This window comes from Macrotis lagotis, chromosome 1 (assembly GCF_037893015.1).
Source record: "Macrotis lagotis isolate mMagLag1 chromosome 1, bilby.v1.9.chrom.fasta, whole genome shotgun sequence".
Classification (NCBI taxonomy): domain Eukaryota; kingdom Metazoa; phylum Chordata; class Mammalia; order Peramelemorphia; family Peramelidae; genus Macrotis; species Macrotis lagotis.
This window is the reverse complement of record NC_133658.1, coordinates 721,362,088-721,375,238: the sequence shown is the minus strand read 5'-3', so window position 1 is coordinate 721,375,238 and position 13,151 is coordinate 721,362,088. Positions and strand designations below refer to the sequence as shown.

The following is a 13,151-nucleotide window of genomic DNA, read 5'->3' as shown; positions in this document are numbered from 1 at the left end:
ATGAACTTAATAAGATGAAATTCATTTTGTAAAAATCTGAAGTCTTTCTCTTGAGTACAAAAAAAAATCAACAGAGTTAGTTAGGCAGGGTCGGATGGCAGTCATTTTGATAAAGATCTAAAGATTTACATAGAATGCAAGATTAATATTAGTCAGCAATATGATAAAGTAGCAAAAAAGAAGCTAATGAAATTTGGGCTACATAAAGAGCCTCAACGAATAGGGAAATAATAGTCCCATTGTACTTTGCCTTATCACACTTCATCTGCAGTACTGTGTTCAATTCTGGGAACAGGGATTTAAGAAAGTTATTATAAGCTAGAAGTATCTGAAGATACTAATCATGTTGATGAAGGGCCTGGAAATCCATTTCATATGAATTCTGATTGACATGCTTGACCTGAAGAATAGAAGACTCAGGAAGAACACAATAGCTATCTTCAAGTATGTCAAAGGTTGTCATATGGAGTAAAGATTAGATACGCTTTATTTGGCCCCAATGAATAAAATCAAGAGCAATAAATGGAAGATGTGATGAAGCCGAATTAGGCTTGATGTTATAAAATTTTCCTAACAATTCAAGCTGTCCAAAAATGGAATTAGTACCCCCTCCTTGGAGGTCTTCAGGCAGAAGTTGAATGGATCATCACCTGGATGACTCATCACCACTATAATATTGGGGAAACTTTTCTTGTGTGAGTTGGATTAGTAGGCTGTTGAAGTGATCCAACTTAAAAATTATGTGCAATTGAGAAAAAAAACTTGGACTTTTTTGTCTAAAACATAATGAAGTAAATAAAAGGATCAGAAGAACATCTTATATAAGGAATACAATACTGTAAAAGAAAAAACTTTTAAAGATTGAAGAATGGAATAATGCATGACAAATCACTGTTCTAGAAAAGTCAAGATGAATGATACTTCTTACCTTTTGACAGAAGCATTAGACTAACAGTGCAGAATAAGATATGTTTTCAGGCACAGTCAATGTATGGATTTCATTTGCTTGACTATTCTTTATTATAAGAGAAGACTTATATGGAATGTGGGAGTGTTTAGGGGAAAATAGAGGAATACTGACTCCAAAATTTTTTTTAAAGAGGCTCAATGAAATATTTTTACACTACATAGTGCTTTTTTTTTTAGGTTTTTGCAAGGCAAACAGGGTTAAGTGGCTTGCCCAAGGCTACACAGCTAGGTAATTACTAAGTGTCTGAGACCAGATTTGAACCCAGGTACTCCTGACTCCAGGGCTGGTGCTTTATCCACTACACCACCTAGCTGCCCTACATAGCGCTTTTACAGAAAGATGTTCAGAAGAAATCATAGAGAAGTAGGATAGTGTTGACTCTCTGAAATATTTGAACAGATCAATTTTCATTGATTAAGGAAGTCCTTCCAAAGATGCAGAATTCCTTTCATGCCTGCCCAACTTTGAGACTCTTCTTGATGTCCTCCCAAAAGTTCACCATCCAGTAGAAGTTCTAAACCTTTTTTTGTGTATGTCTTAGACTCTTTGGAAATCTGATGAAACCTACAGATCATTTCTCAGAAAAAAGCTTTTAAATAATAAAGTAAAATACATAGAGGAAAACAAATTACACTAAATAGTTATCAAAGTGCAGCACTTTGAATATTTCTCTGTTACCTATCCTTAGCTCTTACCTCATAACTAGCCCATCTCTTCTGGTCATTAAATTCCTTGCTAGTATGCTTTACCAGCATTCTTAAGAGTTTTTCCTTGCTTATAATGTTGCAGCTGGTTCGTCCTCACCACGAACCACTCCATTTCCCTCTCATTAATGATCATCTATAGTTTTTCAGAGAAAGGGGTATACCATATTTGATAAGCCATATAGCAATACCAGAAAAATGCTGGTACTGAAAAAATAGACCATTGCTGGCCCATGTTAGTCCTATTGTATTAAATTTCACATATATTTTTTAAAAACAGCTGTATGTAATAGAAACATAGAATTTTATGTGTAATCTCTCTGGTTTTGTCTTTGAAAATATTTATGTTTTCAGGTTTTTTTAAACTTCACAATAAAGGATAAAATTAAAAAAAGGTTTAGCTGGGAACAAAGGAATGGAGGAGACAGATGAGAAATAAAAAGATAAGGAAAAGTTTCTCAAGCATTATAGACAGATGGCAAGGAATGAAAATAGTATTAACTACTATTAGAGGGTTTGATTTTACTTATTTGTTTCCATTTAAAATGTTTTAAAATAGAAGATACCTTAGAGATTGTCAGACTAATATCCCTGTTTTACAGAATGGAAAATAAATGATAGTTAAATAGATTGCAGATTACTAGAGCTCCAAACCATGGCTCTTTCTATAAACCAATGCCCTTTTGGCATCTCCATAATAACCAATATTATAACAGATGATGAAATGAAATTAGATATTTGTTGGAATAATTTAAATATAACCAAAATGTAGAGGATGTACAGGAGAACCCTTCACTATCATCACTTTTATCTATTATTACTTAATAGTAAAATTAGAACATAAGAACCTAAGGATAAAGAGCTGGCAATAGAACCATGTAACTTGGGTAACTAAATAGAAATGAAACCAAAGCAATTGATGCCAGGTGACTTGGATTCAAATCATGGGCAAGTCTCTGTTGTCTGGGTCTACATTTCCTCATCTCTCACATGAAGGGGTTAAACTACATGGCTTTTGAGATTTCTTCCAGTTCTAGATCTATGACCGTATAATCCCTTGATCAGAGGAAAAGGGGTCCTACAGAGCAATCTGCCTAACACCTCATTTAAACAAAGGACCATCTATAAATTGCCACTCAAGCCAAACTTTTCAATCTTCTCTTCAACTCCTCAACATAAAAAGTCTGATAAAGCAAGTCTTAATTTCTCTTTTTTTCCTTCCCTTCAACACAATTCTACTTTGCTGTTAAATCATCATAATTCTTCAAGTCCTGTTTTGTTGAATCTAAGTATCATTTCCTCCAAATACCTTTTAGGATATTTCTTACACATATTGGTCTGGTTTTTTTTGCACTCATAATCACAACTACATGATCTTGAATCTTACTTAATATGTATTGTTTTGTATTGCCCTCTAGTTTCCTAAGGTATGTTCCTTACAGTTGGCTAACCTCCCTGATTTAAGTGGATGTGACTTCTGAATCCTCCCAAAGAAGGGTCCTGTGTACCTTTTAGATGCTCAGAAAGAAATTAGATTTTTTTTTTCATATATTACGTGGGAACAACTTTTTTTAAAAGTCCTTCCTTTTATTAATAAGTTGACTTTTTATTTTGATTAAGGAAGAAGTAGTATATAACAGATCTGCAAGGGTTTTGTCTGGCCTGTTCTAACATTTCCTTTGGGGAATTATTCCAGAAGAGTCAGTTCTGAGTACTGTCAACTCTCTGAATACCTCAGACTTAAAGCAATACCTTCTGGAAAGTAATGATTTAAAGAATCAATGTTACTTTAATGGGGTAACCAGCCAGTGCAGTCTCATAACTAAGAGCATGAGCAGTATCAGCCTGCTGCCAAAAAGACAGTAATTTTTTTTCCCTTGTTTTAGGTTATATTTGCAGGTCAGTTTTCAAACATGATTTCATACAAGCCAGACTAGTTTCTTTGATAATAACTTTTACTTCTTTGAATGTTTTATATATTAAAATATGTTGTATTACTGTATCCAGTATTAGGTTTGCAGATAATATGAGAAGAATGGATTTTATTTCACTAAAATACTGGTGCATAGCTCATAAATGTCTTTTATTTTAAATAGACCCAGACTGCTTGCCTTCTTATAAAATATTTGTGAAAAGAGGCTTGACTTCTAGCCTAGAAACCTTGAATAACCAAACCAAAGTAGTTAATCCCTTTTGGGAACTCTATATAAGTTTGGGGCTTATCTAACTCTGCTTGTCCTATTGTTAGATAAATTTGGAATTCTATTTGGATATCCCATGAAGTGACAGGGATTCACTGGGGAAATTTCAAGTGCCCTCTATCTCTGGGATAATTTATCTGCACTTTTTTAGACCTCAAATTGGATTTTCTACATATTTCAAGGTTCTTTGGAAAAAAATTGGGGGAATACCTTATGTTGCAGAAACTGAGAAGAATTTTGCAGAATTGAACTTAATCTGTGAGTGTGGCCCCAGAGGAGAGGAAAGAGAAGAGTGTCCCAATTCTTCCTAGACCAGTGCCAATTTGCTGTAGATATTAGTCTCAGGCTACACAAACAGCAAGTCAAAATGGTTTGTTTTATTACCTGCGTGTAATATCCAGTCAGACCTATATCTCTAATCCCAAAGAGGTAGAATTCTGCATACTCTAGGAATCTCTATAGGATATAAGTTTTTTCCTGAAATAATAAACTATATTTTCTTTGCCTTTTTCTTATTTTTATTATCTTTGCGTTATGAAAGACAATTTCCAGGTCCAAGACACACTAAATAAACTACTGATAAACACTGTAAAATATTCTTTATTGAAGCTTCACAAGTCTGCATTTATATCATATAAACTGTTTTGAGACTCTTTCCAATATGGCATAAGGGAAGTTAAGTGAAAAGAAAAATGTTTATTCCTTCTTGGAATACAATAGAACTAATCTGGATTTGGAATGTGGACAATGGATTTAAAATATATCCTGGCAGATTTACCAAAAATGGCAAATTTTTAAATGGGGCAAAGAGTATAATAGTAAGACTGGCAAGTCCTTCAAACATAAGGTTCATGGTCAACTTGTATTGAGGCATGGTGAGTCTATTTCCAGAAATGCATAATATACTGTTTCCTGGTGACTTATTTTATGATTACAGAAAACCTTTTGAAGAACTGATTGTACATATAGAAAGCTTGAATGAACCAATTCTTTCCCTTTGCCTTCAGAAGTTTTCCAGTGAGAAGGAAGAAAAATTATCAAAAGCCTTTGGGTTGAAGAGACACAGTAGTAATGAAGCCTGCTTCTCCTCCTCACCTAGCCATATAATCAGAGATATGTATTGCTACCCCAATTTCTCTCTCTGCAGTATGTATTCTTTCATGATCTCAGGTAAATGAGAAGTAAAGATGAAATGTTATTACCCTGGGGGCTTCAAAAGGGCAGAAGAGCCCCCACTGGTCCAGCAACTAGCATCTACTGTAGAGTATGCTATTAGTTGCAGCAGCCAAATCCAGGGAGGAGTCAGCAAGAGGGCTGACATGTTCATCAGCCATGCCACATCCAGATCTCAGCTTGGCTGAGGAGAAAGCTGGGTAGTCACTACTCTGAGTCAACTCTTCCTAGGGGCCGAAGTGAAGGAGCAGAGAGGGCTCCCAGTTACAGAGGCTTTGGTACTTTGGTTCTTGCTAAATCTTCTCAGTAAATATTCCTTTGGATAAACTAACTGACGTTAAGTGGTTAAGAGCTACTGAGTGGTGATCCTAAAGGAACACACTAGATGGGGAGTCATAAGCAACAGTACCATCAAAAGGTTTAGTACTTCATGGTGACCCACAGCAACCTGAAGGAAAATATAATGAGGGATGTTTTGGAGGCCCAATATACTGGTACGAGTGATGATGTTTGTCCTTTGTTTTTGAGGAAGACAATGACACCAGGGAGGTGATGCCATGACAAGCACATGAACTGGATTTGAATGGAGGAGTACTGGCTAGTACAAGTATGGAATGTGAGAATGATACTCAGAACATATGATACATGTGTATTACTATTTAACAAATACTTAACAAGCATTTACATGAAAAACATAAAAGATTCATGACCTGGTATCAGAAGGCTTGGGTTTGAATTTTGGTTCTGCTACTCATTAACTATATAACATTGAACAAATTATTTGACCTCTTTTGAGACTCAGTAAAATGAAGGGATCAGGTTAGATTAGCTCTAAAGTTCTTATTATGCTAAGCACTAAAAGAGATACTAACTTTGTGAAATGATCCCTATTCTAGAAGAATTCTAGAAGAACTTAGAATCTTGTGTAGTAGAAGACATACAAACGTGAAAAACTAGTAACATTTCTTAGAATGTTAGAAGGTGGAATAATTTTGGGAAAAGAAGACTAAATGAACTGATTAGAAAAGAAGATATAATAGAATGAGTACAAGTGTGAAATTTAGACTATAATCAAGAATCAACATATATGGGACAGGAAAGGAAGACTATGGAGAGTCAGGAAGGAGATGCACCAATGTAGCAGGGATATCAAGGAGGTATATGAAGGTAGAACTTGAAATGGACCTTGGAGCATTGGTAGAATTTAGAAAAAACAAGAACTGCAGGTATTCTACATGAGAAAACAATAAGAGCAAAAGCATCAAGCCAGTAATATGTTGTTTATATAAGAACAATGAAGATAATTATTTGGTGGAAGAGAAAGTTTTTGTTGGGAAGTGATAAGAGATAAGAGTTTCTACATTATGTGGCAAGTAGGCAGGGAAGTGGGTAGAAACAGTTCATAAACATCTTCTGTCATGGAATGCTTTATAAGGATATTAACAGTGATTTCTCCCTAAAGAAACTTTTTTTCAGAATTTAGCCAAGTTTGGTTTAGGCTAGTAAATACTTGGGAAAATGTTTAAGAATCCTAGAGACAAAGGGGCATAAATTCTACCCCAAATAGAAGAAAGAAAAGAATTTCCTTTCATGAAATTGAATTTTGTAACCCTACAACAGAACTTTCTAAAAGATTTCCTTGCTTCTTTTCTCCCTTTTTTAGGTATTTTTTCCTAATATTAGTGCCTTCCCTCTATCTCCCCTGTTAGATCATAAATCTCCAGAAAGTTGTTTTTGTTTTGCCTTTCTTTGTATATCTAGCACTCAGCACAGACTGTAGAACATGGTAAATGCTCAAAAAATGCTACTAGGTCTTAGTCCTATCATTCCTCTCCTCAAAGCTTAAAAACCTTCTTATTTTCTATGGTTTTCTAGGCTCTTTAACTTAAAACTTCCTTCCAAATCCTTCAATATTTTACAAATAATAAATCGTCATTATCTTTCATCAAAATAAGCATGACCAATTTGATGACCAGTTTAACCATGCTTCTTAGAAGAGACCATTTAAATGCCCAAGTACTCTGATCTTCAGCTTCCACCCCAGGGTTATGTTGTTTCAATTGGTAAAAGTACCATATCAAGCCATCTTCAGTATCTCCAGCCATGTCTTACTCCCTCCTTAACCTCAAATCCTTCTCTCCATTCCCAGCAAATACACATATTTTACACCTCTTGCTCTGGGAAACAGTAATTAAAGACTATAATTATTTTTGAAAAGGGATGTCAATTTCTTTATGGCTCCACTCTTCATTCCCATATTTCTCAGACCATGGCACATCTTCTATAGTCACCATTTTATACACATACACACACACATACACACACACACAGAGTCTTTGCCTTTTAGAAAATAATCTACAGTAAAGGTAAATAATGTTTCTCTTTAGGTCTCAAGGGTCAACATAATATCTGACATATACTAAGCACTTAAATACTTTTTCATTAATTCCTTCAAACAGACTAAAAAACCTAGTTTTAAAATCAGTAATTTCAAGGAGATACATATAAAAACTAGCTAAGTTATATATCTGTCTATATAACTCTAGTATAAACTATTTGCGAGAAGTTGAGGAGACATTGGCCATCACCTTTCAAAGCTTCATCCAACGTGCACTCTGAAGCAGGAAAAGAGTATACATTCAAGCACTTATTAGCCAGGAATCTGATCTCTTTCACAGGTGACTGCATACTTGTCACTACATTACTTTCCCTTAAAAGTGAAAGAGGGAGGAAAAGGGAAGAAACCTTAAATATTTTTAACTATGAAAAAAATATTTATTAAACTCTATATGAAAGCAGTAAAAATGAAATTTGCATTGTCAGAAAGACTTGGATTCCCAAATTCCTCAAGACATTGTTGAATCCAACTTATATCTCTACTGACTACTTTTGAAATATGAGGTAATTTTGCTTTGTCTATTCCAATAAATTTATATATCTAAGCATACTCTTGCTGTGTCATTTTGTTATATTAATAATTAATTCCTCAAAAGTTTCTGCCCAGAAATTCCTTCTAACTGGAAAGGAGCTGAACATGATGCAAAGACTGGATCTAACCCAATTCATCATCGTGTTCATGATGTCTATAATGCATTGTCTCCTGAAAGGACATTACATTGCCATAGTTCGAACTGTTTATGGTTCTCATTTTTAATGTTTTGGATTATAATAAAAAGAATATTAGGGGCACTGTGATGATCTAAAGTTTTATGCCTTTATCATTTCACATAAATATACATTACAAGGAACAAAATAGCCAAAATTCCCCATTGATAAACAAAAAAAGGAAAAAGTCCCTTTTTATAGATTTAGTGGCTTAGTTCTTTTAAGAATTGAAATAAATGGCAAAAACTTGAAATTCTTAAGAACTCAAGGTTCATTTCCTACCTTTGTTTCATGACAGTACTTGGGAGGAATGGCGGGCTTGCTACCTGTTGCTTCTTACAAAACCTTCTGTTGCTTTGAAGCACCTTTGTAATCTAAAAAAAAAAAAAAGTGGGGGGGGTAAACATAAATTTCCAGAGAGTTAAAAAGAATTTTTTGGAAATTTTACTTTTTTAGCCTTTCTCTATAAAAGGTATTGTTCCAACTAAGGTCTTCTTTTGATTTCTCACTGTGATGTGGAAGTGACTTTTGGTGAAAGTTTTGATTATGGGTCTGGCTGCTCTTCTTAATGTACTTATTATCAGAGGATAATAACTTTGGAAGTTCATCTCCACAAAGCTTATCACCAGGGAATTCTATTTTCTGTTTCATTTACCGTTTTTAACCACAACTCCTCATGGAGACTATATTTTGTCATGGATAAGGCTATATAATCTCTAGAAGTTGGAAGACTACAAATAAAATCTTGAGTCCTCTAAAGCAGAACACAAAGAATTTAGAAAGTACCTGCACCATGATAGTTGGAGGAATTCTCTCTCGGATACACTTCACATAATCAACTGTTGCTTCAAGAATTGAAGCAGCATCATTCTTCCTCCCCTTTATATATGGCAAAAGAGTTCGCAGCTGCTCACAGCAATCCTTGATTCGTTCTCTGCTCAAAGATACTGTACATTAGGAATGAACCTAACCCTTCACTCCATTTCACACAAATAACGCAACCTTCTGGACTCAGGGAGTAAATACTCCTAATACAAGTACATGGGGATAGAATCAGAGCTGCACTGGGAGTCAACAACTTTCACAGATACTGTTACTTCAAAAGGAGCACCAGAAGCTGACTATTTCTAGGATTTAAACACTAGCTATCCATTTTGCTGCAGAGTCTGAATTTAAGGTAAAGATTGCAACCCAGCAAGACTATGTTCACATAATCAGGGAGAAGACGTTTCTTACTACATCACTCTACAGAAGTTGATAGAATTCTTCTCTTTCAAGGTGGTTGAACAGATTGAAGCATGGTTGGTAAATAATAATAGTAATATGAACAACTCATATTTATATAGGACTTTACAGGTTAAATGTAATTTCCTTATAACAACTCTGTGAAACAGGCAATGCAACTATTATTATCTCCATTTTATAAATTAAAAAACTGAGGTTCAAAGAGGTTCAGAGAATTGTTTAAGATCATGCAATTATGTCTCAAAGCAGGATTAAAACTTGATCTTCTCATTTCACCCTGTCTTGATGTAAATAAATATTCCTGAATGGATTCCGGAGAACCAAGAATTTGCCAATTAGTCTTTTGAATTCATCTAATTTATATATATATTTTTTAACCTAAGGAAAACAAGGGGATTGTTCTTTTAGTTAGAATAAATGCAAACAGTGGGAGTCTGCTAGTCTGAATTCAAAGAGAAATTAGTCAAAGTTTGGTAAAAATCTGAGTGGAAGTTGAAAAGGAATCTACATGTCTTTAGAGGGGGAATTTTTATTGTTTCTACATGTCTTCTCAGCACATAGCAAATTAGCCAGTACATTGAGAGTGCTTGATTAAGTGCTTGCTGACCAATGAAATAAAAGATTGAACTGAGCAAATTAAAAATACTGCAATCAGATCTCAGTCAGAATGAGCTAGATTGCTGAAACTCTTTCGGAAGCTGATGATGGTTGATCTTATAAGAAAGGTTAAAACAGGTCACCACTAATAAATACACACCAAGATTTCTATCAGTGGGAAAAAAGTAGTTCTTTCTTGTGTTTAGAAAAAAAAACGTGGGACAAAAAATTAGCATTACAAAAAGTGTAAATGGATGTCTATCACTCAATCATACATATCAGTCTGATTCTGACCCAAATCAGACCAAGACTGAAGAAGAGTAAACCTGTTTGCAATTAATTTTCATCAGAAAGAAATCTGAGGAGGTTGTTTGAGTTCAAATCAGGTCATTGGGTCCTTCTTGGATAAATACAAATTTCCAGAAACAAATAATACTTTGGCTTTCAGACCACTTGGGATGGGCACCTGGATCCTCATGATTTCTTCCAGTTCTATCTTACTTGAACCACTACAATTTGGTCAGCATTGGAATTACTTTCAAGGGTAAGGAAGCAAGATAAAAACTTCACTAATAGGCTAACTTTATTATATTCACTCTTATGTGAATGGAACTTCGAAAAATATTACTTCATTAGTATAGTTCATTCCTTTTATTCCTGTTTCATCTATCTTTGCTTTAAAATCTGAAGATTTATTGACTCAACCCCCCCCCCCAAAAAAAAAACAGACAGTAATGAATTAAACGATGGCATCAATGTGAGATTTTTACATATTAATGTATGTTACCTTTGGATCCTGGCTTCACTGACTTCATGGTCCAGTTATAATCTCATTTTCTATTAGAAGCCTTTCCCATTCCCCTTTTAATCCTAGTGTTTTCCCTCTCTGATTATCTCCAGTTTACCTTGCATGTATCTTTTTTGTAAATAATTAATTCCATGCTGTGTAACCCATTAGAATGTGAGCTCAAGGGCAGGCACTAGAGGCAAAAGCCTTTCTTTGTACCCTTAGCGCAATGTCTAGCATATATTAAAAACTTAACAAATGCTCACTTCCCTGACTTGACTTTTACACATACAAATATGCACATGAAAAAAAATTTTACCAAGAATATTTTTGGGGGGTTGGAATTATAATTTTATCAATTCAACAAGGGAAATCAATTTCAATTTACCACTTTGGAAATGGGTATTTTATATTCTGTGGTAAGACAGGATTAACTAAGTCTGATTGCTTCCTCTGCAACCCCTTGTGGGGTGGGAGGGAAGAAGATGGAGAAGGCAACTACAATTCCTTTAAAACATAACAACTCAGCAAACAAATTTCCTTGGAAACTCAATATTTTTTGTCCTTAAATGATGCTTCTGATTAAACATCTTTAATCCATCAGTCATTAGGCCTCTATTTAGTACCATAGTGACTAGGTTTTATATTGACTTTTTTTTAACAGTACTATCAATTGAGTTATGAACACCATAAATTTAAGTTTTCACTACAAAAGGATCAGTGATACAAATAATTACACATAAATTCACCTTCTCAGCTTTTCTTTGCTTGAATGAAGAAGAGAAATCTTTTTACTTTTCCTAGAATCAGACAATGAAGTCTTTTGTCCAACTCCAGGGTTATCTCCTAATGAATTGGAACTAGAATTAAAGGAAAACATACCATAAAAGGTCAAGAGTATAAGTAAATAGTCTAGCATACCAATACGAAACCTAAGGTATACTGTTCATAGTATCTTGTTCAGTATTTCATATTTGAAAACAGTATCTATCCAATCAGAACTTTTTTACTTATTTATGAAATATTTACTACTATATCATAGTAATAGTATTTATTTTTGAATTTTACAATTTTTCCCCTAATCTTGCTTCCCTCCCCCCACCCCCACAGAAGTCGTTTAGTCTTTATGTTGTTTCCATGCTGTACACTGATATGAATTGAATGTGTTGAGAGAGAAATCATATCCTTAAGGAAAAAAATAAAAGAGATAGCAAAATTACATAATAAGATAACGGAAACTCAATAAATGTTTAATTAGATGAGCACCCTATTTTCCAAATTATTGCTCATTTATTTCCTCATTCTTCATTGCTTTTCATTGTTATATAATAAGTTCATACTCTACCAGAAAGATTATAGGCAAGTGGGAAGGAGGGATAGTACATCAAATACTACTCAAAAGAATAAACAGAAAGATAGAAATCATGCATTCTATTTCCCTGCTTTATTGCTAATCACTGGAAAAATTCAGTACATTTTAGACTCTATTCATTCATTAATGGTTACTGACCATCTACAGTTTGCACTACACTTTTAAACACTTTAGGTTTGAGTTCAAAAGAAACAGAAATCATGGCCTTCGCTCGAGAAGTTTACAATCCAATTTGAATGCCTTTGGCTCAAGTTATACAAGTCATTGTTTGAATCATTTATTACTAATTTTCATATTTGTGTGAAATATTCAGTAGAGATAACTTGCTATAAGAAAAAAGGAAGATAAATTTGTTTCCCAAACCCTATCATTTACAGATCAGAAAAGAAGCAGCAAATGAGGGCATATTAAAAGATTTTATGCTTTTCAAGTCCCCCCCATTCTCTGATCACAAGCAGTGCTAAAAAATATTTTTCTTTTGTTTTTAAATTTTAGGCAATGGGGTTAAGTGACTTGCCCAAGGCCACACAGCTAGGTAATTATTAAGTGTTTGAGGCTGGATTTGAACTCAGGTACTGACTCCAAGGCCCATACTCTAGCCACTGTGCCACCTAGCATCCCCAAGGGAAGTCTTTTTAATACAAAAGCTGAGATACTCAGTTACCCCTTTAAACTAGCTTCACTAGCTTAGAAGGTAAAAATACAGTCAACCCTAAAAAAACACTCAATAGTTGTCTCCTGATAAATTTGAAGGCATTGTCATTAATATTATAAAAAATATTTAGAAGTGTGACTAACAAGTACTAACTATGACTCATATATTTCTTTATTAAATTAGAATACTTGGAGTTTTATAGTCATTCTTTGAAGGGTCTGTAGTTGACTGATTTCATTTTAGTTAACAGATATTCTTAGGTATGATTTAAAGAAATCCTTGGAAATAGAGGGCTGTTCATGGGGAGGGGGGAGAGAAAATGTGTATATAGTCCCTTCTCTC

The 13,151-nt window shown here is 34.3% G+C and overlaps 1 protein-coding gene across 1 annotated transcript in view; it reads right to left on the bottom strand.

Moving 5' to 3' along the window:
- The window catches only part of SOHLH2 (spermatogenesis and oogenesis specific basic helix-loop-helix 2), a 54,110-nt gene that overhangs the window by 17,873 nt on the left and 23,086 nt on the right, over positions 1 to 13,151 (bottom strand). Inside the window, exons 6-9 of the mRNA XM_074216026.1 lie at positions 11,532 to 11,642; positions 8,940 to 9,087; positions 8,436 to 8,527; positions 7,637 to 7,758 (exon numbers count right to left, since the gene is read on the bottom strand). Coding sequence (XP_074072127.1) covers positions 7,637 to 7,758; positions 8,436 to 8,527; positions 8,940 to 9,087; positions 11,532 to 11,642 — 473 coding nt within the window. The remainder of the gene's footprint in view (positions 1 to 7,636; positions 7,759 to 8,435; positions 8,528 to 8,939; positions 9,088 to 11,531; positions 11,643 to 13,151) is intronic.